Source organism: Schistocerca nitens, chromosome 4 (assembly GCF_023898315.1).
Source record: "Schistocerca nitens isolate TAMUIC-IGC-003100 chromosome 4, iqSchNite1.1, whole genome shotgun sequence".
NCBI lineage: Eukaryota > Metazoa > Arthropoda > Insecta > Orthoptera > Acrididae > Schistocerca > Schistocerca nitens.
Genome location: NC_064617.1, coordinates 147079944 through 147104653, shown reverse-complemented (window position 1 = coordinate 147104653; position 24710 = coordinate 147079944). Strand labels below are relative to the sequence as shown.

Sequence of the window (24710 nt, the reverse complement as noted above, 5' to 3'; positions counted from 1 at the left end):
AAGGAAGCTTATTCGCCCTGGTACCTCATATGTACGAGAGTTGATGGGGAATCTTTCATCTCAATGAAGCCTCAGTTTGGGAAGTGGAGGGCTCGTCTAAAATGCGGTCAGGGTCAGTCTTGATAAAAACGGCATCCTTGCCAAGTCTCGGGCATTACTCGGTTGTGACAAGCTGGGGGATGTTTCCATTACCATCACATCTCATAAGAGCTTAAATATGGTCCAGGGTAGTATATTCCACAGGGGCCTCCTTCTGCAGTCTGACGACGAGCTGCACGCCAATTTAGAGTGGCGAGGTGTTCATTTCATCCGGTGCGTCCATCGGGGTCCGAGGGATAATCAGGTTGCCACCAGTGCCTTCATTTTGGCCTTCGAGGGTGACACATTACCTAAGAAGGTCAAATTGATGGTCTACCACTGTGATCTCAAGCCGTATATCCCTCTCCCAATGCGGTGCTTTAAGTGCTGGAAGTTTGGCCGTATTTCTTCCCGTTGTCCTTCCAGCGTCACATGTAGCGATTGTGGATGTCCATCACATCCCAATATACCATGTACCCCGCCTCCCATCTGTGTCAACTTTGGAGAGCATCGTTCACCTTGCTCACCAGACTGCAGGAGTTTACAGAAAGAGAGGAAAATTATGGAATACAAGACCCTGGACGGACTGACCTACACTGAGGCTAAGAGAAAATATGAGAGGCCACATCCTGTGCATATGACATTCACTTACAAGACTGCTACAGCAGTTCTAGCACCTTCCATTCCACCATGTGCAATTGGTTCTCAGAACCGTCAGACTCCACCTGCTCCCTTGATGGTGGGGGGCACCTCTATCCCTGTTGATCCCACAACACCTACATTGGGAGCAACATTCCCCACCCCCCCACCCCCACCCCACCCCCCACCACCACCACCATCAGGGACATCAGTGTCCCCACTTCTCATCCGGGGAAGTGCACGTCTTCTTCAGCTCCTCTTGCTAGGAAGGGGTCCCTCAGGTCACTCCCTTCCCAGGTTCCTACCAGTGGCAACGCGGACACCCACCAGTGGCTGAAGCAACCATAGGTAGCTGGTCGTAGGGCTTCACGGTCCTCCTCGGTCCCTGAGACTAACTCAGTGAAGCCCTCCCAGCCGGAAAAACCAAAGGAGCTGCGAGAGAAAACGTAAAAGAAGACCCCCAAGAACCCAGACCTTGCAGTGGCACCCATACCACCGCTCCCTACAAGCTCTGTGTCTGAGGATGAAGTGGAAATTCTGGCATCCGCTCAGGACCTAGATCTCTCTGGGCCCTCAGACTCAATGTATGCCAATTGCACAGGTACTCAATCAGTGGCAGCAGGTGACCCTGATGCGTAAACTGCCTCATTTTTCATGCCTTCCCTGCCTCATGATCACAACATCCTCCAGTGGAATTGCTGTGGTTATTTCCACCACCTGGCTGAGCTACGGCAACTCTTAAACTTTACACCTGCTTTCTGCATTGCCCTTCAGGAAACCTGGTTCCCGGCAATGCGGACCCCTGCCCTTTGTGGCTATAGGGGATATTACAAGAACCGTAGTGTGTCAGGTGGAGTTTGTGTCTATATCTCTGTAGGCAGTAAACCTGTGCCCCTTCAAACCCCTCTTGAAGCTGTGGCTGTCAGGATAAGGAAGATGCAGGAAATAACTGTCTTCAATGTATATCTTCTTCCAGATGGTGCAGTATCCCTTAACGCATTGGCGGCACTGATTGGTCAACTCCCTAAACCTTTCCTACTTTTGGGAAATTTTAACACCCATAACCCCTTGTGGGGTGCCGCTGTGCTTACTGGCCGAGGTAGAGATGTCGAAAATTTACTGTCACAACTTGACGTCTGCCTCTTAAATACAGGTGCCCCCATACATTTCAGTGTGGCACATGGCACATATTCGGCCATTGATCTCTTGGTTTGCGGTCCTGGGCTTCTCCCATCAATTCACTGCAGAGCACATGATGACCTGTGTGGTAGTGACCACTTCCCTATCTTCCTGTCATTCCCCTGGTGTAATGCCCACGGACACATACCCAGATGGGCTTTCAACAAGGCACACTGCGAAGCCTTCACCTGTGCTGTCACTGTTGCATCTCCCCCACATGGTGACAATGATGTTGTGGTTGAGCAGGTCACTACGATGGTTGTTTTTGTGGCGGAAAATGTGATCCCTCATTCTTTCCGGTGCCCCCAGCGAAAGTCAATACCTTGGTATGGGAGTTGCTGATTAAAGAGCGTTGGTGAGCTCTACAGCGACATAAGCGGCACCCTTCCCCTCGAGCATCTAATAGCCTTTAAACAGCTCTGCACCCGCATTCGTCAGCGTATAAAAAGACGGAAACAGGAGTGTTGGGAGAGGTATGTCTTAACAAGTGGGTGCCATATGTCACCTTCCCAAGTCTGGATGAAGGTCAGACGTGTTTTTGGGTAACAGACCCCAACAAGTGTACATGGTGTTACCATTTATGGCGTGTTATCTACCAACGCAAACGCGGTTGCCAAGCACTTGGCTGTGCACTATGCTTGAGCCTCTGCGTTGGAGAATTGTCCACCAGTCTTTCGCAGTCTCAAACGGCGGCTGGATTTGAAGGTCCTCTCATTCATTACACGCCATAGTGAACCCTGTAATGCCCCGTTTATAGAATGGGAGCTCCTCAGTGCCCTTGCACTTTGCGCTGACGCAGCACCTGGTCCAGATCGGATCCAGTCAGATGATTAAACATCTCTCGTCTGACTGCAAGAGACATCTCCTCATTATCTTCAACTGGATCTGGTACAATGGCGTCTTTCTGTAGCAATGGCAGGAGAGCACTACCATACCAGTGTTCAAACACGGCAAAAACCCGCTTGATGTGGATAGCTATTGGCCCATCACCCTTACTATCGTTCTTCGTATGCTGCTAGAATGTATGGTGTGTCGGTGGTTGGGTGGGGTCCTGGAGTCACATGGCCTACTGGCTCCACGCCAGGGCAGTTTCCGCCACGGTCGTGCTACCACTAATAATCTTGTGTCCCTCGAGTCTGCCGTCCGAACAGCCTTTTCCAGGCACCGACACCTTGTTGCCATCGTTTTTGACTTAAGAAAAGCTTACGACACGACCTGCAGATATCATATCCTTGCCACATTGTATGAATGGGGTCCCCGGGGCTTACTCCCGAATTTAACCAAAATTTCCTGTTGCTCCATACTTTCCGTGTCCAGGTTGGTGCCTCCCATAGTGCCCCCCCCATCTCCAGGAGAATGAAGTTCCGCAGGGCTCTGTATTGAGTGTCAATCTATTTTTAGTGGCCATTAACGGCCTAGCAGCAGCTGTGGGGCCATCTGTCTCATCTTCTCTGTACGCAGACGACTTCTGCATTTCATACCTCTGCTCCAGTACTGGTGTTACTGAGCAGCACCTACAGAGAGCCAGCCACAAGGCGCAGTCATGGGCTCTATCCCACAGCTTGCAGTCACAAAGTTGTGTGTTATGCATGTCTGTTGGCGTCGTGCTGTTCATCCGGAACCAGAACTTTGCTTTAGTGACAATCCACACTCTGTAGTGGAGACATATCGATTCGTAGGATGGGTTTTCGACGCCTGGTTGACATGGCTTCCTCACCTTTGTCAGCTTAAGAGTGCTGGCAGCACCTCAATGCCCTCCGCTGCCTGAGCAACACCAACTGGGGTGTGAACCGTGATTTATTTTCAAAGAATATTCTTAAGTATTTATTTTATTTACTAGCGATTGATCAAGGACAATAACACATTTAATCACACTATGTAAACGTGCCAGGGAGTAACTGATGAAATCATAACCAAATTCCTTTTAACAAATGGAAATTTTATTCACTTTAATAGTGCCTAAAAGCATTTTTTACAGAAACAGATTTAAAATTATAATCAGAAAGTACCCTCTAAATATTAAAGTTACAATTTATTCAGAGGCAAAAAGAAAACTTGTTTTGACTGTATGAGCTTTCGGGCAGAGAAGCTTGCTGCTCCCTTTTGACACGGCCGTAGTTACGACCGCTCACAACAGCCTCTGAAAGACTACACTGGTGCAAATCTCCAATGCACCAGATAACTTTAAACTAAGAGTTTTAACAATTTACACAAGCACACAAACTGTGCACCCCCTGTAGGAGGGATGGAAATGGTACAAAACACTAACAATTAAAATATTAACCTTGCCACCGATGGTGTAACTTGATTTTAACTTCTAAGAAATGTCTTATGGTGAAAGGGTGGCAAGTTCATATAATAAAATTATCATTTAAATAAAAGCCCATGAAATGCAATCTTATATAAAATTCTTCAAGGTTGGCCAACCAATAGTTAAGATGCTCTACAGTACACAGATAGCGCTTCTCAAGACCATAGGCAATAATATCAAAGTTTCCAAAGATAAAAACATATTTCAGGTATTAGGCCATTACACTCCAAGCAATAAATTCTTCAACACACCAAATCCAACAAACATGACAGTGGCAGCTACTGATGTACGGTAGATTGATAGGGAGATTACCGAACAACCCGAACCGCAGGTTGCTCTAACCCGCCCCTACTCCACAAGGGAAAAACGGACCACCCAATTTATAAACAACCACCTTCCCGCGGGTGGGCAAACAGAGAAGAATGGAGGGACGACCCTAAAGCAAAACAGCTTGCGGCTTCACCAAGAAAACAAGTAGAATTTAACAAGAGTAAATCAAACAATATATCACCAATCACTTAACTTCTAATAAACTGCGATTTCTTGAGAAGACCTGGCGCAGCACCCCCAAATCGCTCTCCCGAACCGTCCACTGCCAGCCGCTTCAACGGACGCAGGAAGGCGCGCCTATCTCCCATCTCATGGTGTCACAGCTTGCACCGGCCAGACTGATGCCGTGGATTGACTCTTGTTGCTCTCTTGTTGACCGCGAAGTCACTACCCCTCGCTATACACCGCGGCCCACTGGACTCATGTGGCGACCTCACATGCGCTGACGCTCAAGATGGACAAGTCATCTTTTGTCTCAGTGCGCGACCAACCAACTGATCGATCTAACCACCAATGACCATTGCCTGAGCAAAGTCGAGCAGACTGGCGGCCTAACGCGCAGACTCAGATGCAGTAACTAAGCCCCAACCAGGCGACCACTCGATGAATTCTCTTACTGGCGGAGTAGAAATACTCTCATTTTGCCGGCTTTACAGGTTGATCTGAACGACAGACATACTAGCACTCCGAACGACAGACAGACACTAACTGCCTAACAAATGCGGACGAGAGACAGACTAGAAAGCTGGGGACGAGAGACTGACCCAGAATGACCGACTGGCGAGCTCATAGCGCCCCTTAAATGCACGTGAACAGCAACCTTTCCCCTTTCCCACCAGAGGGAGACGCCAAAGCTGCGATTGCCACAGTGGCGCCACCACCAGATACGGAGCGAGTGCTCCACACTACGCGCTGCGGCACACTCTTCAAAACAACAATTTTTACCACGGCTCAGGGTACATCACTGTACTCTGCTGCAGCTCTACAGAGCCCTTTTTCAATCCCACCTTGACTATGGGAGTCTGGTTTATGGTCTGGCAGCACCCTCAGCATTGTGTTTACTAAAGCCAGTGCACCTCTGCGGCGTTCAGCTAGCGACAGGTGCTTTTAGGACGAGTTCAGTGACCAGTGTCCTGGTGGAGGCTGGAGTCCCTCCTTTGAAGGTTAGGCATGCACAACTGCTCGCCAGTTATGTTTCACACATCTGTAGTTCTCCTGCACATCTGAACTACCGTCTCCTTTTCACACCCACGACGTTTCAACTCCCACATCAGCGGCCCTGGGCAGGGCTCATGATTGTGGTTTGCGTCCGATCCCTTCTGTCTGAACTGGAGTCCTTCCCTTTACCATCTCCCACCCAGCTCCATCTGCATACACCTCCATGGTGTACACCTAGGCCGGAGATTAGTCTGGACCTTTCGCATGCCCCTAAGGACTCAGTTGCTCCCATGGCTCTCCGCTGTCACTTCCTCTCCCTTCTTGACGTGTTCTGGGGCTCTGACGTGGTTTACACTGACAGCTTGACAGCTGATGGCCATGTTGGCTTCGCCTACATCCACAGAGGCCATATTGAACAGCATTCCTTGCCTGATGGCTGCAGTGTATTCACTGCAGAGCTGGTGGCCCTATGTCGTGCACTTCAGTATATCCCTTCATGCCCTGGGGAGTCGTTTCTTCTGTGTACAGACTTCTTGAGCAGCCTACAAGCTATCAACCAGTGCTACCCTCACCATCCTTTGGTAGCGACCATCCAGAAGTCCCTGTATGCCCTGGAACGGTCCAGTTGTTCCATGGTGTTTTTGTGGACCCCAGGCCACATTGGAATCCTGTGAAATGTACTTGCCGACAGGCTTGGGAAACAGGCTACACAGAAACCACTTCCGGTGATGGGCATCTCCAAAACTGACCTGAGATTGTTATTACACCGCTAGGTTTTTCACCTTTGGGAGACGGAATGGCATAATCTCAGTTCGCACAACAAACTGCGTGCCATTAAGGAGACTATGAATGTGTTTTACTCCTCCATGTGGGCCTCTCACAGGGATTCACTGGTTCTCTGCCAGCCACACTTGGCTACCTTGTTCGCCTTGAAGACCTGCCTCAGTGTTGGTGCGGTGCCCAATTGACAGTGACCCATATTCTGGTGCACTGTCCTACTTTGACACAGTAATTTTAGAGATTAAAAGTACACAAGTCTGAAAACTATGAAAAATTATACCTTTAATTCACAGTGTCCTCTGTAATGAATGATTTGGGTAGTCTAATTTTGGCTTCTGCTATATGAAAAAGTTTCTAAAATAAGTTCTGCTTGGATACTAAATTACAAAATTTTCATCTCAGAAATGAAGAAGAATCACTGAAAGGGATAACAGGATAGGCATTTAAAACTCACTCCCACAAATCATGACAGTAACTAGAATTGCTAAAAGCAAGACCAGTACATAGACCTTCCTCCTCCTATTCATTCTCTTTCACCATTTCTGTAAATGATCATATTTTTAGCAACATTATTAACCTTCATTCTTTGCTTTTACTATGTACATTTCAAATTTTTGTCTTGACAGTTGTCCATTTTCATTTCTCCACACCGAGTTATAATGTGTATTTTATTTTTTTTTTAGTTGCAAAATTATTTTCACAACCTTTTACAGTTTTCATGAAATTTGTTCCGACATTTATAATTTTTACTTAACACTTCGACATATCACTACCAGTGCCACATGGAGGTCATTTTGTTACCTTTGCCACCTTGTAATGTATTAGTTAGTAATCTGTTGGAATGTGTAACATGCACAAGACTCCATACTGGTCATATAAAGTTTTTTTCTACGCAGTTCTGTTCTTGTACACACTGATTTTGCGTTTCAATAATACTCATTCACCAAAGTGTTTTTGCAACACTACTTACTTTCTAAGAGTTGATGTCATGTATTCACATCTTTTGACTGCCCTGCGACGAAATCTTAGGTTACCGGACATATTGCCGCTAATGTATCTTATAAGTTCACTGGTTTGCCTGTACATCAGATTTTTGTGTGGACTTGTCTCTCCATATAGCCTTGTACTCTGATGTTGTTGCTTGTAAGAACATTTGTATAATAATTTTCCGTGTATGCTATGCATACAATTCTGTCTATTGTCAATAATAAAAGGAAAAGGTAGATTGCTACTTACCGTAACGGTGATAAGTTATGTTGCAGACAGGCACAATGAAAAGACAATTATACATTACCTTTTGGCAGTGGCCTTTATGAGAAAAGGAAAAAAACACACACACAGTCTGAGCTGTAGAGATGGCGGTCATGTGTATTTGCTTTGTGAATGAATGTGTGTATGTGCATTTCCTTTTCTTACAAAGGCTGTGGCCGAAAGCTAATACATAAGTGTCTTTTTGTTGTGCCTGTCTGCAACTTAATATGTCACCTTTACAATAAGTAGCAATCTATCTTTTCCTTATATTGTTATCCCCACTTGGAGTTTCCATTGTTTGATTCTCACTGTTGTCATATACTTAACTTTGACATTTTCATCCCAGTTTCTAAAGAGATGGAACATTTAAATAATACACTTGTAAAAGAGTTGCAAAAAATTGTTAGCAAAGCTCTAAAGAAGTCAAATGATATTGGCGCCACTGTAAACAGCAGTTGTGTCCTATTAGTCCAGTAGAATTAGCATTCAAATCGGAAATAATTGCTACAAAAGGTTTTATTGTTTTAATGGCTTTGTTTGTGTCCCAGTATGACAATCCTAAGTTTTCCCCCTCGACGGAGTTGTGGAAAAGTGTTAGGGGGGCAAAAATGTACTCGAAAAAGGGGTATTTTTCAGTTTTGTGATTATATCTCGTAAATGACTCGCAATATCGGGAACATAGTGGAATTAAAAATTGTAGGGCATGAAGTTCTGCATTGAATGAGACCATCCATATATTTTTTGGACCACCGGTTTCCATACTAGTGCTCTTCGAAATTGGACTAATTATACATGTTCATGAAAAATTTTTGTTTTAACCTCTGTTTTTTGGTAATATTGTTGAAACCAATCCACCTATCAATAATGTCGTTCATAAAAAGATATGGAGAGATAAATTCTGCATTCGATGAAACCAAAAGTGAATTTATTGGACCACCCATTTGTGTACAGCTCCTCATTAAATTTGGACCATTTCTCATCATCAATGAAGACAATTTCAAATGTAGTTCTTCCCTAATTCTTATGTACACTCTTTTAAATACAGAACTATAGCAACCCATTGTCTTGTACTTATTTAAAATAGTAATAGAATAAAATATTAAAATTTTGTAAAATTTGAAAAATAATATTAAAGAAGTTTTTCATATATCGAGGGTTAAGAACTGAGACCTCGTATCTGACATCTGACACATGTCAGAAAAAGTCCTGGCTCAAAAAAACTTGTAAGTGGAAAAAATATATGTTATAACAAAATGATGCAAAAAAGACAATGCACAACCTGAGAGTAGTAAATGATTATGCTCTAAATAAAAAAATCAAAGCTATCAAAATTTTTATTAAAAAGTTATGTTTTTTAGCCCTCCTGTAAAATTTGTCTTTTGTCAGATACGTGGTCTCAGTTCTTAACCCTCGATATAAAATAGTGATATCCGTTCAACTGATATGAAGGAGGCAGGAAGAGAGAGACACTCATTGAAATTAAGTAGTGGTTATTATATTTCGTAATTACAAAATTTTATATAAATGTATCTGATGAAAAGGGTTAAAGTAGGTATGTACACAAACATACGTCGACTTTCTACTGTCATTGCACCACTCGGCTCCTCAAAGTCTGTAATTTCTGAGTCCAACGCCCCGTCACTCGGCTCCTCAAAGTCAGCAATTTTCGTCACCTGGTATATACAGTCCAGGTCTTTGTCAACATCTGGTTCGTCAGTTTCATCTGCTTGGAGGGAGTTAGTGCAGGAGTTCACCTTGCTGTTGACACAAATTAATGAGCACTCAATACCAGCCTTCTGACACCCACAACTATACCAGCCTTCTGACACCCACAACTACCTGCACAGCCCTTGTTGCATTTGCAGGAAATTGTTCAGAAAAGAAACCGTGGAGCTGGTTCTTTGGAGGTAGGAACAGGGCCAAGACCAAAATCTGAAGCCTGCCATACCCAGAGGAGCGGATCCATGTGGTGTCCTACCCACATTTGTACTTGTAAGTTGGTCCTCAAGCAATGCTGGCGATCTGCTTCCGACGTTGGCGGTAGGGATGCTAGGGGGAATCTGGATTTCACAATCGCTTTGGAAAACAGGTCAAATCACAGTTTGTCTAAAGTGTCTCCTGCTGTACCACTATAGAGGGTTGTTAAAAATTGGAGGCCAGCTTCGACAATAACTTCAGCTTGGTTGTCATACTCTAAGAAAGGTTTGATATCTTCCAGAAGACATTTATTTTTGAGCAGTAGAGTGACCATCTTCTTCTTGCCCTGACCGAAGAGTGCCGAAGTTGTCACATCCACTTTTGGCATGGAGAAATATGAGTGGGCTTCTGATGTTGTTTGCCAGTTTGAAACTGCTGGAACCAAATACTTTTGATGAGATCTTTCCTCTTCCAGGTTTCAAGAAACATATATTTGCTGATGGTGTGGCTAGGGCATTGAGCATGATGAGAAGGTCCATATCCTCACCAACAACCACAACCTTCTCATGTTCCTGGGATACCTAAAGTGCTATGGCAACAATTAGGTGGTCTGCATCTTCATTAGCTTGCTTTTCTGAAAAGCCTTCATCTTCAAGCCTCGAAATAAGCAAGCTAGTGAGACATGTTTTATTTCTGTCATTACAAAGGAATTGCTCCTGAGTCATAGTCACAATCATGAAATCGGTAAAGATGAGTGCAGGTGTAGTGTGTCTTTTGCTTCGGTGGAGGAGCTCAGCATATTTGATGCTCTTGGTGGGCAGGTCTTCTGGGTAGCCATCGAACACCAAACTTGTCGCACTTCTGCTGCTGTGTCTTAAATATTCAACGTATTTGGTTAGCAACTGGAATGTGTCGCCACTCTTCCATACAACCCAGTGGAGAAGAAATCCACCATTGATGACAAATGCTGCTTCTTCCAGGTTTACATCATTCAGTGGTGTGAACAAGTCATATAACACTGACTTGGGAGTCTCCCTCATTCCAGATGCATCAAACAGAGAGAGAGGATAGGGTGCCAGTTCATATCGAAAGAATTCTTTAAGCTGTTCGTCAAATTTATTAGAAGTGCTATCCGGTGGAATATACCTTCAGGGTTCACTGGTAAATCCTCCCGTTGAATGGTCACCTTAGATTTAAATCCCTGTATACTCATCACTCTTTTGTTTTGGACAAACTTGATGTTGTCAAAGGTTTGACCAACTAGAGCGAACATTAAGGATTTGCCCATTTCAACGGCTCTGTGACAGTTGATTGAGTCATCTCTGACGATTCCTGTGCTAATGGACATAAATTTAGTAACAAGAAAAGGATCATGGGATTGAAACCACTCAATATATTTCTGAAGGTCTGCCTCGTTACGCTGAACTCTAAACTCTAGCATCCCTCGCATCAACATGTTGTTCTGAGGTAGTGAGTGATACCCCACAAAACTCTTCAACCTGCTGGGTCACTGTAGTAACTGTTGGCATGTTCAGAATCTGACTTTGAACAGTTTTTTATTATTATTTTTTTTCAATTTTTGCTCATGATAATGTTATTTTTGAGTTTTCTGCATAAAACTGATCTAGAGACATAGGTTTGTAAACATGAAGTACCTTACATCCATAGCAATGAAAGTACAAACTTAGCCATACAGAAACGGGTGGTCCATTTCGCTTTTGGTCTCATCAAACGCAGAATTTATTCCTCTATATCGTTTCTATGAACCACTTTATTGATACATGGGATAGTTTCAATGATTTTACCAAAAAACAGAGCTTAAAACGAAAATTTTTCATGAACATGTAAAATTGGTGCAATTTTGAAGAGCACTAGTATGGAAACAGGTGGCCGAAAAAATATGCGGATGGTATCATTCAATGCAGAATTTCATGCCCTACAATTTTTAATTCTGCTATGTTTTTGATATTGTGAGTCATTTATGAGATATAATCACAAAACCGAAAGAATACCCCTTTTTTGGGTACATTTTTGCCCCCCCCCCCCCCACCACTTTTCCACAACTCTGCCGAGGGGGAAAACTTAGGATAGTCATATTGGGCCACAAATGAAGCCATTAAAACAATAAAACCTTTTGTAGCAATTATTTCCAATTTGTCTAATTTTTAGGTTTAACCCTACTGGACTATGTTGCTATATAAAGATGGAGCTTGCATTTGCAACACTGCATGTGTACTTTAGCTTTGTGCCCAGGATTTTTCTATCTACATGCCAATTTTTGCTGATCAGTGTATGGTAAATGGTCCACAGAATCATCTCTGCTAGTTTCAGTTTATTTCTGTACCTTGCAGGCACATATACTGGGCAGCTTCGTTTGGAGGTCTGATTCTCTTCTTTATAGTCCGTTTGCATGCCATAATCCATGATTCTGCAGTATGTTGATGAAAATTGAGTAGATGCAAAGTTCTTTTTTTCAGAAAGTCCAATTCATTTCGCCTCACACAAATACTCCAGCCGTGAATTGGTTACACCTGTGTTATCAGTGTCGTGAGTAAACATGCATTATGACCGAGTTTGTGATCGAATAAATGTTCAATAAATTGAAATTAAAAAGTCATACTTGCCAATACTACCCAGTTTCACTACCTCGTGTCTCAGAACATCAACGTATGATTTATTATTCTTATCCCAATGTCTGTTGGTATGCTTGGCTCCAGTGCCTTTGAAGTTTGAGCGCAAAGTCACTGATCTTTTGTCAAAGCACTTAGTGAGGACACAGCAACATCATTGCTAATAAACACCTGCATGAATCCTCATACTTCATTTTTCTTTGTCTGCATCACACTGAAAAGGTGGTTTCTGAAATTGATTTATTCAAGCAGTTTCAAGTGCGTAAACGCCCTTATTATGTAGCCACTGGATCATCCAGTATGTACTGAAATAATTATCTACAAATACACTCTGCAAACCACTGTGAAATGCATGGCAGAGGAGATGTCCCGTTGTACTGGTTATTAGGGTTTCTTCCTATTCCATTCATATATGGAGTGCGGAAAGAATGATCCTTTAAATGCCTCTGTGCATGCAGTAATTATTCTAATCTTATTCTCACAATCCCTATGTGAACAATATGTAGGGTGTTGTAGTATATTCCAAGACTCATCATTTATAGCTGTTCTTGAAACTTTATGAACAGACTTTCTTGGAATAGTTTGTCTATCTTCAAGTCTTCCAGTTCTGTTCCTTCAGGACATATGTGACACTCTCTCACAGACGAAGCAAATATGTGGCCATTCTTGTTGCCCTTCTGTGTATACATTCAGTATCTCACTGTTAGTTCCATTTGGTACAGGTCCCGCACACTTGAGGAATATTCTAGAACCATTATATGAGTGATTTGTAAACAATCTCCTTTGTAGACCGATTGAACTTCCCCAGTATTCTATCAATAAACCAAAGTCCACCATCTGCTTTACCCACAACTGAGACTATGTGATCATTCCATTTCATATCCTGCACGGTGTTGCACCCAGCTATTTGTACGAGTTGGCCAATTCCAACAGTGACTCATTGGTACTGTAGTCATGGGATACTACTTTTTTTCATTTTGTAAAGAGCACAGTTTTATGTTACTGAACATTTAAAGCAAGTTCAAAATTTTGGCAAGATCTGACTGAATATTTATGCAGCTTCTTTCGGGTAGTACTTCATTATAAATAACGGCATCATCAGCAAAATTTCTGAGGTTACTGTTAATATTGTCTGCAAGGTCATTAATATACAACTTGACTAGCAAGGGCCCCAACACATTTACCTTGGGCACACCCGATGTTACCACTACATCTGACGATGACTCTCCATCGAAGATAACATGCTGTGTTCTCTCTACCAAACAGTCCTCAATCCAGTCACAAAATATGATCGTACTTTTGAAAATAAGTGTACGTGTGGCACTGAGTCAAATGCTTTTTGGAAATCAAGAAATACTACATCTACCTGCCTGCTTTGTCCAAAGTTTTCAGTATGTCATGTGAGAAAAATGCGAGTTGGGTTTCACATGATCAATGTTTTCTGAATCTGTGCTGGTTGACATCAATGAGGTCATTCTGTTCAAGATACCTCATTATGTTTGATCTTAGAATATGTTGTAAGATTCTACAAAAAATCGATGTCGAGGATATTGGACGGTAGTTTTGTGGATCATTTCTTCTACCCATCTTGCAGACAGATGTGATCTGTGCTCTTTTCCAGGAACTGGACATGGTTTATTGTTCGAGGGATCTATGATAGATTATATTTAAAAGAGGGACTAACTCAGCTGCAAATTCAGTATAGAATCAGACAGCGATTCCATTGGGCTCCCGGATCATTTTAATGATTTAAGCTGTTTCTCAACACTACTGTGATTAATACTTACATTATTCATCTTTTTAGTTGTACGAGGATTAAATTAGAGCAATTTTTTTGGGCTTTCCTTTGTTAGGGAACATTTGAAAACAGGATTAAGCATTTCAGCTTTTGCTTTGCTACCCTCAATTTCAGTTTCTGTCTCATTCGTGAATGGCTGGACACTAACTTACAGCCTTTACATACTACCACAACATCTTTGGTTTTTGTGAAATATCGTTTGACAGTATTCTGCTATGGTAGTCATTGAAGGCATCATTCATTGCTCTCCTGACAGCCAAACATGTTTCATTCGGCACCTCTCTATCTATAGTTCTACACTTTGTTCTACACCTATTATGCAGGAGTCTGTTTCTTTAGAAGTTTCTTTACAGTTACTACACGCCATGTAGTTTCAATCCCTTATGAACTGTTCTGCTGGGTACATATGTATCTAGAGCATGGTCAACTATTCTTTTAAACTTGAGCCATAGTTCCTCTATGTGCTCCTGCCCTCTGCTGAAAGTTTCAATTTCCTCATTGAGATATGACACCACAGATTTGTTATCTAGTTTGCCAAACATATATATCTGTCTGCTTCTTTTATTTGTACTTTTGTAGTCGTTGCCATAACTACGTCATGGTCACTGACAATTTTCGATGTGGACATCTTCAAAGGGTCAGGTCTATTTGTAGCCATTAGATTCAATGTATTTCCACCATGAGTGGATTCCTAACAGTCTGTTCTAGATGGTTTTCAGTAATGTTTCGCGGGATGTCTCGTCATGCCCACCACTAACAGAACTGTAATTTTCCCAATTGTTGGATGATTTAAGTCTCCACCGATGATTAAAGTATGATTTGGGAACTTATGTACAATTGAACTGTGGTTTTCTCTAAAGATTTTGGTGGCATCAGAAGATGAGTCTGGTGGGCGATAAAAGGATGCAATTATGATTTTATGCCCATCCCTGAACCTCTATTTCCCATCTGCCTGTTCTTTTGACATATACTTAAATTTTCCCCAAAATTCTCACTGCTATCAATTCCAGGTTTCAACCAGCTATCTGTACCTAGTATTATGTCAGCTCCGCTGTTTTTCATGAGTACTTCAAACTCTGACACTTTGTTGTGAATGCTTCAGCAGTTTACCATTAGGATTTTAATATTCTCACCTATGGGAGCGATTTCTTTCAATCTTACGCTGATACTTCTGGGTTTCCTACAGCTGTTATTGTGATTGGATGGAGAGTTGCCTAGTGTACAAAAAATCCCTCGATTGCAACCCACACACACAGTCATCTGAGTATCAGCCTCTGATGGATTGTGCACACCTGACCCATTTAGGGGGCCCTACAGTTCTCAGCTCTATGGCCCAATTCCAGGAAGTCGCAACCTAGCTTGTCACAGAAGCTTTGAAGTCTCTGGTTCAGTCCTTCCACTTAACTCAGAACAAAGAGGCAATGTTCAGTTCTGAGGACAATTCTACAAATTGTGTGTTTCGTTGAAACTCCATGCATAAGGCTAGTCTTCTCAATCTTCCCTGCCAGTTGCTGGAATGACCCAAGTATGACATCAGAGCTCAGACGACAGGCATCATTTTTCCAACACGTGCCACAATCTGCAGTATAAATCAGAATATAACTGTGGGAATGGAATGTTGATTCTCTCAGACAGTTGTATGACGAAGCACTCTTCATGTGCAGTTGCCCTTGAAAGATGAGAGACTCTTACATGATGTCACTTCCCTCACAAAAGCATCTTCCTCTCCCCACCTGTTTGGTGTGATTTGCATGAACTATTTGACATTGATCTTTCCTTTGAAAGGGATCATCTGTTCATCTATACACAATTGAAGTTCCATTTCAACAGCTTGACACCTAGATCTCACTGTATCAAACAAAGGCCTGACTTTCCAGAAAATGTCTAAATTCTGAGAATCTTTCTTGTTATAATCAGTAAAATGCAGATTTCCTCTCAATTTGGAAAAAAAACACTAGTAAATATCATAGCTTCTGATATGATAGGTACACAAAACTTTGTATCCCAGTGCAGTTGTACTCGTGAGTAGTTAAAAGCTCCCAGTGCAACATTTCACTTTTCTATATTTGTTGGGGTAAAAATAGCAATTTTATTCTCGAATACATGTTCCTAAATCTTCATCCTTGAGATAATCCATTGTCTGGGTAAGTTCATCATTGTTGTCAGCTACTGAAGAAAAATTTTCATCTTCAAGTTCTTCAATACCATATATATCAGTATTTTTGATAATTCCTAAAATCTCTTCCATAGTGGGTTTTTCTTTGGAATTCCTTATCATTGTTGAAATAATTATGCATACTAAATTTTATGAACTGTAAGACGCTACATAGTATGAGAAAAACCGTAACTTTTAAACTTTTTTTTTTTTACAGGGCTGAAATGCTGCTCAGCTGCTTTGTCTCCACGTTCTTCTGCAAATGCTATTACTTTCAATTTACAGCCCTCATTATATGAACACCTTCCATTTTTTCCCCCATTACAAAACTAGCTACTGACAAAAATATTGTTCTATTACCGATAACACAAGTTGCTTTCAATTCAGGTTCACTGGCACCGTAGACTGCAATGGCGCATCATAGGCTAGATAGTGTTCTGGGTTTTTGTTGGTGGGGCAGGAGGGAGACAGTGTTAGCAAGCTTGCGAATCCCTGCAACTCATGTCCGTTGTATCAGTGCACTGCTGCAGCCGGTTGAATCCAGTGCTGCCAGATAAAGATAGGTTTCCCATGGCATCAAATATATAGCCGTTAAAGGACTGGCAGGAATTTTAAATCAAACATTGGAAATTTTTATATTAATTCAGAGTACAAGATGCATCTGAATGTTAGAGGCAATTTTTCAAAGAAAAAAGTGCATCTTGTAGTCTGTAAAATATGGTAATTACTAACAGTGAACTAGTGTAAAAATGAGAGCAAACACTTAGAACTAGTGCACAAGCAAAATGTGAATTGCTGTAGGAAACCAAATATGAGGATGACTGTAACTCGTTTTGAAATTAGAGAAACCTCTTTCGACGGGGAATGTTGAACATTTAGAAAAAAAATTTATACAATTCTGAAAGCTAAGTAGTCACACTCAGCCACAATGTTTGCACGACCAACTCTTAGAACATGCCTTGAAAGTTCAAACATCGGTCAGCAGCTGGCTCTGAAACACAGTCTAGTAGAAGAGAGTGTCCACTACAAAGTATGCTAAGCCCCGTGCCTTACAAAGCTAGTAGAATGTGTATATAGACTGAAAATAAAATTATCCACTGCAGTGGACTAATACACAGAAAGGGTTATCCTTATTTAGGTTTTCTGTGGCTGACCTATATTTATTAAAGCTGATGTTCAGATAGTTACTTTGAAAAGTACATAATCAGTTTCCTTCCCCATCCTTGCACTATCCGAGTTTGTGCATCTAACGATCTTGTTGCAGAGTCGCTAACTCTGATCTTTCTTCCTATGATAAAATGAAATTTCTGACACCTTATTTGTGAAATATTGTGGATAAAGAAATAAACCTTTCAGAAAGTCAGATAGGTTGCAAATAATCGAAGTGGTAGCACCATCACTCATATTGTACAAAATGGAACTGATGATGTTAACTTTGGCACTATATATGTACAGTATCACAGACTCTTAGGAGGATCCATCCGTCTTTCTTTTCTCAGCCTGTGGGATTGCTTTTTATTGTTACCATTTGTGATGATCATGGAATTAATTTTAATTCTTATGTCATTTAGACCACTGTTGCTGCTACACAGGCGATATCATCAATTCATTGTGACAGAGGCTTTACGCACAATGACTGTTAATTTGCTTTTCATTGCATTGTTTTTCCTTTACACACTATTTCTGAGCTCCTCATTGATTCCTCAATTTGTTATGCATGTACGTCAAGAATATTCAGATATTTATTAGTATAATAGAGGGAAATATTCCACGTGGGGAAAAAAAAATCTAAAAGCAAAGATTCTGTAACTTACCAAACGAAAGCGTTGGCACATCAATAGAGACAGTAACAAACACAAACACACACACAAATTTCAAGCTTTCGCAACCCACGGTTGCTTCATCAGGAAAGAGGGAAGGAGAGGGAAAGACGAAAGGATATGGGTTTTAAGGGATAGGGTAAGGAGTCATTCCAATCCCGGGAGCGCAAGACTTACCTTAGGGGGAAGAAAAGGACAGGTATACATTCGCGCACACACACACACATATCCATCCGCACATATGTGTCTGTATATGTGTGGATGGATATGTGTGTGTGTGCGCGAATGTATACCTGTCCTTTTTTCCCCCTAAGGTAAGTCTTTCCGCTCCCGGGATTGGAATAACTCCTTACCCTCTCCCTTAAAACCCATATCCTTTCGTCTTTCCCTCTCCTTCCCTCTTTCCTGATGAAGCAACCGTGGGTTGCGAAAGCTTGAAATTTGTGTGTGTGTTTGTGTTTGTTATTGTCTCTATCGACGTACCAACGCTTTCGTTTGGTAAGTTACAGAATCTTTGTTTTCAGATATTTATTAGTCTATATAAGGACAGACTTATCTTGCATTGCCTAATGATTTTGTTTGATATTATCTTGAGACATCTGACTTTCACCTTTTTTTCTTTTTGAAGTTGTAGCCAGTTTTGTAAAAGAGTATTTCAGACATGACAGTTCTCTTTAATGCCGTTATTGTTCTCTACTGATCTTGATAAATAAAATTTTCAGTGTTAACACAACTCTTCATAATAAAAGTGCATGTGGCTGTGGGTTGCTCTATATTCTGTTCACCTTTTCAAGAAGATTTTATAAAACTGTAACATTAATACTGGAAGTTTTTTGGTAAATAGTGACAAAAGTATCTTTGTGGATTAGTCGACTGCAATATTATTGCGCCTGGGAGGGAAGGTGCTTTGGTCGACTCACTGTGTATCATTCATAATGAGATTTCATGAGGCCACACTGAAAAACTTAATATCATTCACAGTGTGATGTGTTTTCCTTAGACTTGCTGTAATGTCACCATGTGCTTCCGGTAAGGGCAGTGTGATGTCAAGTGCAGTAATATGGTGGCCAAGCAGTATAATAACTACCTGTAAGAAATCATTTAATGACATCTCCGAAATGCTCCATTATGAACCATTAAACCTAATTTAGGAGTTTGTGTTCTTTAGGGAATTTTAAAATTTGTTGTATTCTTATGTTTTATGACTGCTACATCAGTTAACCTTTCTTAAATAAGTTTTTCTTTATACAGTGAGGAGCTGAAAGAATTAAAAACGTTTCTGAGCCAGCTGGAGCAAAATGAATTAGACTCCAAGGGATTATATGAAAAGGCATTGGAGAAATATGAAGAGAATTTAGAAAATGCATTTATTACAAATTTCAAAGTTATTGATGAGTTAAAAAACGTCCCTGGAAGAATTGTAAGGCAGTTTGGTCAAAGTTGATAGAATTTTTATGCTAACTGTAGTACATCATCTGGCAAATAATTTAGCTTTTTTTTTTTTCCCCTTCAGATACTGGATCAATATTTGTGTGAATCACCGCTTTTAGCATTGAAAGAGAAGATTGACTGTTTTCTTGAAACTTTTAATTTTCACCTAAGAAATCATTTTATAGAAGTGAGTACTGAAGATTTTAAATTTGTATCCTTTTTATGCTGCTTGCCACTTATGAACGGGAAAATGTACAGATGTCTTAATTTATTATTTCAGGCAGCAAAGACTAATGGAGCAGAAAGATGTAGAAATGTTATTGTTGAACAGAGAATACTTGAAGCAAGGTAGTATGGAAATTTAAGTTTTAAATTAACAGTATGCAGAAGATGCCAGTCAGTTGAATACATATAAAATTCAGAACTGTAGCACTAATAACGAGAGGTGTTCTACTATATGAGTTTCCTATGCAATAGTTGACTATGTGAAACACTGGCGTATGCCTATTATTTCCTTATGAAGAGAGTAACCTTGCAAGATCTCATTCATGCCTTAATATCACAAACTTCAGTACTTTCAAGACATTTATAGCATATTATTGTGCTGTAGCAGCCACAAATAAATGTTTTTTCATTTCATTTTGTTGTGCCTGATTGAAGATTCCAGTGTACAAAGGTGCTATATACGGCACAAAGTATTTAAATGTTCTTTAGTGAGGTATAAAAAAATTGATGACTCACTGCAAGCGAAAGGTAAGGATCAGGTTTCTGGCCCTAGTTCTAACATGTCACATATTCTAGAATGAATTTGAGGGATTTATGTCCTGGCTTCTGATGCAATTTTTTTAAATAAAAAAGATATTGGGTACGATAATAACATTCCAAACAGAAAGACCATACAAAAATGAGGAAAGGCAATCCCATGAGTATGTGTCACGTATCGATCAGCTATAGGTGTGATTGCCATTTCTCATTTGTTTATCAGCTTTTCTTTGCTACACCATAATTGATATTAATTCATTTATTCATCGTTATCTGCAAATCCCATCATGGAGGAGACTAATCTTCTGGGACATGGAAGGAATCAAGTTACCCATTAATAAGAGAAACAATGACTCCAGGTTACTTCTGTAAAGTAAGTTAGCAACATATTGTGACTAACAATCCACTCATGCTGACAGGTAAGGGAATTACTTATATATTAATTTCCGTATGTTTTATCTACTGTATTTAGCAGACTGAGACCATTGTTACAAAGGGGGAAAATGAGTGTTACACTGTTTGTTGTTACATGACAGATGCCGCTGATTCAGTAATGTAAAGTTCATGATAAATAATGCCATCTAGCATATGAAGTTGTCATGTAGCATATGAAGACAATCATGCACAGTTAGTAAATTAAAAAAAAAAAACTTATAACAGTCACATTGTATTTGATAATAAAATCAACAAATGCAAACGAAGTGTACTGTACCCACTAACAGATGTGGAGGAACCCAAGCAAATTTCATGTACATTCAATATTGAGTTTTGTGTGACAAAATTTCTCATAGTTGTAGTTAATGAAGTAAAGGAGAAAAATGAAATGGGTATTTTGTGTTCTTATAGTGTGCTGGCAGATGGTTAGTTTATAATGTAATTTGTCTCTGTTGGCCAATATATGCAGCTTGTAAAACTCAGGAAAATGTCTTAATCCTTTAAGCTGTTGCCATTACACAGCTTCTGAATTGCATATATAATTTGATAGCGTGACATTTTTGATCCCTGGATTATTGTTTCAGTATATCCTGCGCATAATGTATGGAATAAATGACAGTGGGTTATTTTATACATAACTTTTGTATCTCTGGTTGAAAATATATAAAAATTACACGAGGAACTTTAACTTATACTGTGCATGGTTTTCTTTCAGTTGAATCATTTTATGTAATAATTGCTATCATTGGTCTACAGGCTTTCAGCGACTTTGTATAAGAACGGTGTCCTCGAGTGTTTGCTAAAGGGACAAGAAGCAGCAGTTTCTCATACAATGACAATGGCTGATGCCATTGGAAACGGTGTTAGGACATTATTAACAACAAACATAAAGTAAGCAAACGATTCCTAATGCAGAAATACAAACAAAATGATAATTCAGTTTTCTATAAACAATTGTTTTGTTTTTATTTCAGGAAGGAACTGGCTACATTGAAAAACATTAAAACAGCTGAAGATATAATATCAGATTTCAAGACTGATCTCATTTCTTTGTCACAGATGTCTGCTAATGTTAAACAATTGAAGCACATATTAACAATGTGTAATTCAAAATATAATCGTGTAAATTACTGGTTATTGCAAACGGAGAAATGGGCGGATTGCATAAAATTGGAAAAGAAGTTAATAAATGCTGTTTTGCATGTACTTCATTCCGAAAAGGAAGAACCCAATAAAGTTTTGTGTTTCCTTAAAGATTTTGGAACATATCTGAAAAGAGAACATGACAGTGTTATGTGTAGAACAGTAAGTACAAGCTGTATAAGTTGAAAAAATATAGTGACTCTGTAAATTGTGTTTGTTAAACAAAGTACTAATAACAGGCTACTGTAAAAGTTGGCACACGATAGAATTGTTTCGTTATGATGTCAGACAAGTGATGATACAGTATAATGAGCTGCTTGTAAGGAGCATGATACAGACAGTTACTATCAATATTTTCTGCTTGACTTGTCTGGAACACTAAATTAACAAAATATAATTATACTGTTTAGCTCAGTTCTGTAACCAGATTGTAAGACAATGTTTAGGCTGTAGGATGACATAACTGCGACAATATGCAGTCACTTATTGTGACTGTCAGAGCTCTCTGAATAAATGCATACTAAAATAGATGGAAACAGGACAGCAGGAATGCTTTTGTACAGTCTCATGAAACAGATTATTTTAAGACCTGTCAACAAATGTTTTGGTGAAAATTAGAATGAGTCAATAGTTTCTTAAATTTCATCCATGATCAGACATTTTTCTGAAAGTTGACACACATAATAAACAGATACGTTAGCCTCATTAGGTGAAAAGTATTCTATACTGTGAGAGACAGCTTGGAACAAATCTGAATAGTTCTAAGAGAGGTTCTGTTTCTAGGATGTGTAGAATTGATTTTGTAAGGTAAGACAAACGTAAAGAAAAAGAAGTGTATGATGTAGCCTTCAGACACTGTTTCTTTGTGAACTGTTATCCCTTTTTTTGAGTTGATTTTCTAAGGGTGTTACACTTGACTTGTTACTGTTTGTGTTTCACCCTTACCTTCACAATATGGGAATACAATAATTCCAAAAGTGAAGATAGGTGCACAATTTAGTTTGCTTCCAGTGACTGTGCAGATGTCAGTTTATGATATCCATGGACATTGGTAACACAGATATAGTATGTAGCTTTTACTTTTTACTACTGAATGTAGATTTTATGTTTTCATTTATGATGAAAGCGAAATTACTATTGTATGGAATTTTTAAAAAGCCATGCTGTGCTGGTTTTTATTTATTTATTTATTTATTTGTAATATTCATCGCGCCTTCACATCATAATAACTTTGATTTAGCTGTACATTATCTGCCACCCCAGCTACTGGACATAGATCTTTGAAACTTTAACTTTAGAAGAGGTTATGCTGATAGGTAAATGTCTGTTACACATTTATTCATTCACTATTGCTGAAAAACAAACCATTTAGTGTTGCACCATCTAACTGTTGGACAGAATTCTCTATGAAATATGAGATGGGGCAAATTGTGTATTTAGTTGACACGTGATGCAATCTACTGTTTTATAATTACAGATAAGTTTGAGTTTAATTTGTAACATATAAGACTTTAATTCTAAATGTCTATGATTCTGTGATTGATGGAAGGAGCGGAGCTAACCACTCACTTTGTAGTGGAGATATTGATTGATCGAGAGGCACATAAACAAATTTAAAAACTGTGGTGAACTTTTGAACATATCCTTCTTCAGAACTAACTAATACAGAAGACACAATTATTTAGGAGACAGAATTGCTGACCAGTCCTTGCCTCCAGAAGGCAAAATGAATAGCACTCCTAATATACACTTATGAAAGGGACGCACTACTTATTTTCAGAAATAATAGTTCCTTTCTTCAAAAGGTCATGGCCAATATCCTTTCTCCGCCCTTTCCCAATGTACACTTATGCTCTGTCTCTGATGGTCCTATCACTGATGGGACATATTTACTACTAATTTTTCTTTTTTCCACTCAACACAACTTTCACTCTAGTAAGGCAGCAACACCGGGATAATACACAAATAAACTTTGGTGCTTTAGTCTGTGTTAAGATTCACTCACATGATTCATGCCCACAATGAAACTATTCAGGGAATCATCATCCACAGTTTGGCACATTCTCGCAAAATTTGTCTCCTCTCCAGACCAGATATTTGCTCCTCACTTTGTGGATTTGTCATCGCTAAGCATATTACAATCATTGTTAAATCTCATATTTTTCCCAAATTATGTTGGTTTATTAAATTGGTTTTCTTACTTCTTGGAATTCATTACTTGTCCACGTGGTACCTTACAACATTTCCAAATTGATATTGGCAAGGCTACAGTCTGATGCAAAACATGCTTGCATTCATCATGTTGGTATCCTTAGTATATATCCAGCGCTCATTGTGGCTGATATGACCCACCACAAGGCACAAAATTAAGTGTTATTGTGTGCAAAAGAGGTTCAGTACATTAATGAGGTAGCTACTGTTATTTCTGCAGGAAATCACATTATTGGCATCTAGACAAACACAATACAGTTTCTGTCCGTATGTTTGGGCTAATCTCAGGAACTACTGTAGAAATTTTGATACAGTTTTCGCTAAAAGGTAGACCGATTCAGGAGGAAGTTTGTGTGTATAATTTATAAATATTTCGTGCAAATTAGTTGAACTATGAATAAGTAAGTCTTCCACCAGCATGAAAATAACCCATTAGCATCTAGCAGTAAGCAGATGAAGGGTGTAAGGCCATCCATCTGCAATGCCTGGCCGGCATGAGCTACCACTATCAGAAGGTTGGTGCGAGCTACCACATATGATGAATTAAAGTTTCCCGCTGCTGTGAAAATAATGCCATTGCCATCTAGGGATGAACAGGAGATGGGCTTAAGGCCGCTCAGCAGCAGTGCCAGGTGTGTAGGAGCAACTGCTACCACGAGGCTGGTGTGAGCTACTGCCAGCT

General features: G+C 40.2%; 1 protein-coding gene across 7 annotated transcripts in view; it reads left to right on the top strand.

The window, feature by feature from the left end:
* The window catches only part of LOC126251335 (uncharacterized), a 131690-nt gene that overhangs the window by 64008 nt on the left and 42972 nt on the right, over positions 1-24710 (top strand). For all 7 annotated transcript variants that reach the window (XM_049951681.1, XM_049951683.1, XM_049951682.1 and 4 more), the window contains 5 exons: positions 19298-19466; positions 19560-19664; positions 19758-19825; positions 21431-21565; positions 21649-21979. In XM_049951681.1, coding sequence (XP_049807638.1) covers positions 19298-19466; positions 19560-19664; positions 19758-19825; positions 21431-21565; positions 21649-21979 — 808 coding nt within the window. The remainder of the gene's footprint in view (positions 1-19297; positions 19467-19559; positions 19665-19757; positions 19826-21430; positions 21566-21648; positions 21980-24710) is intronic.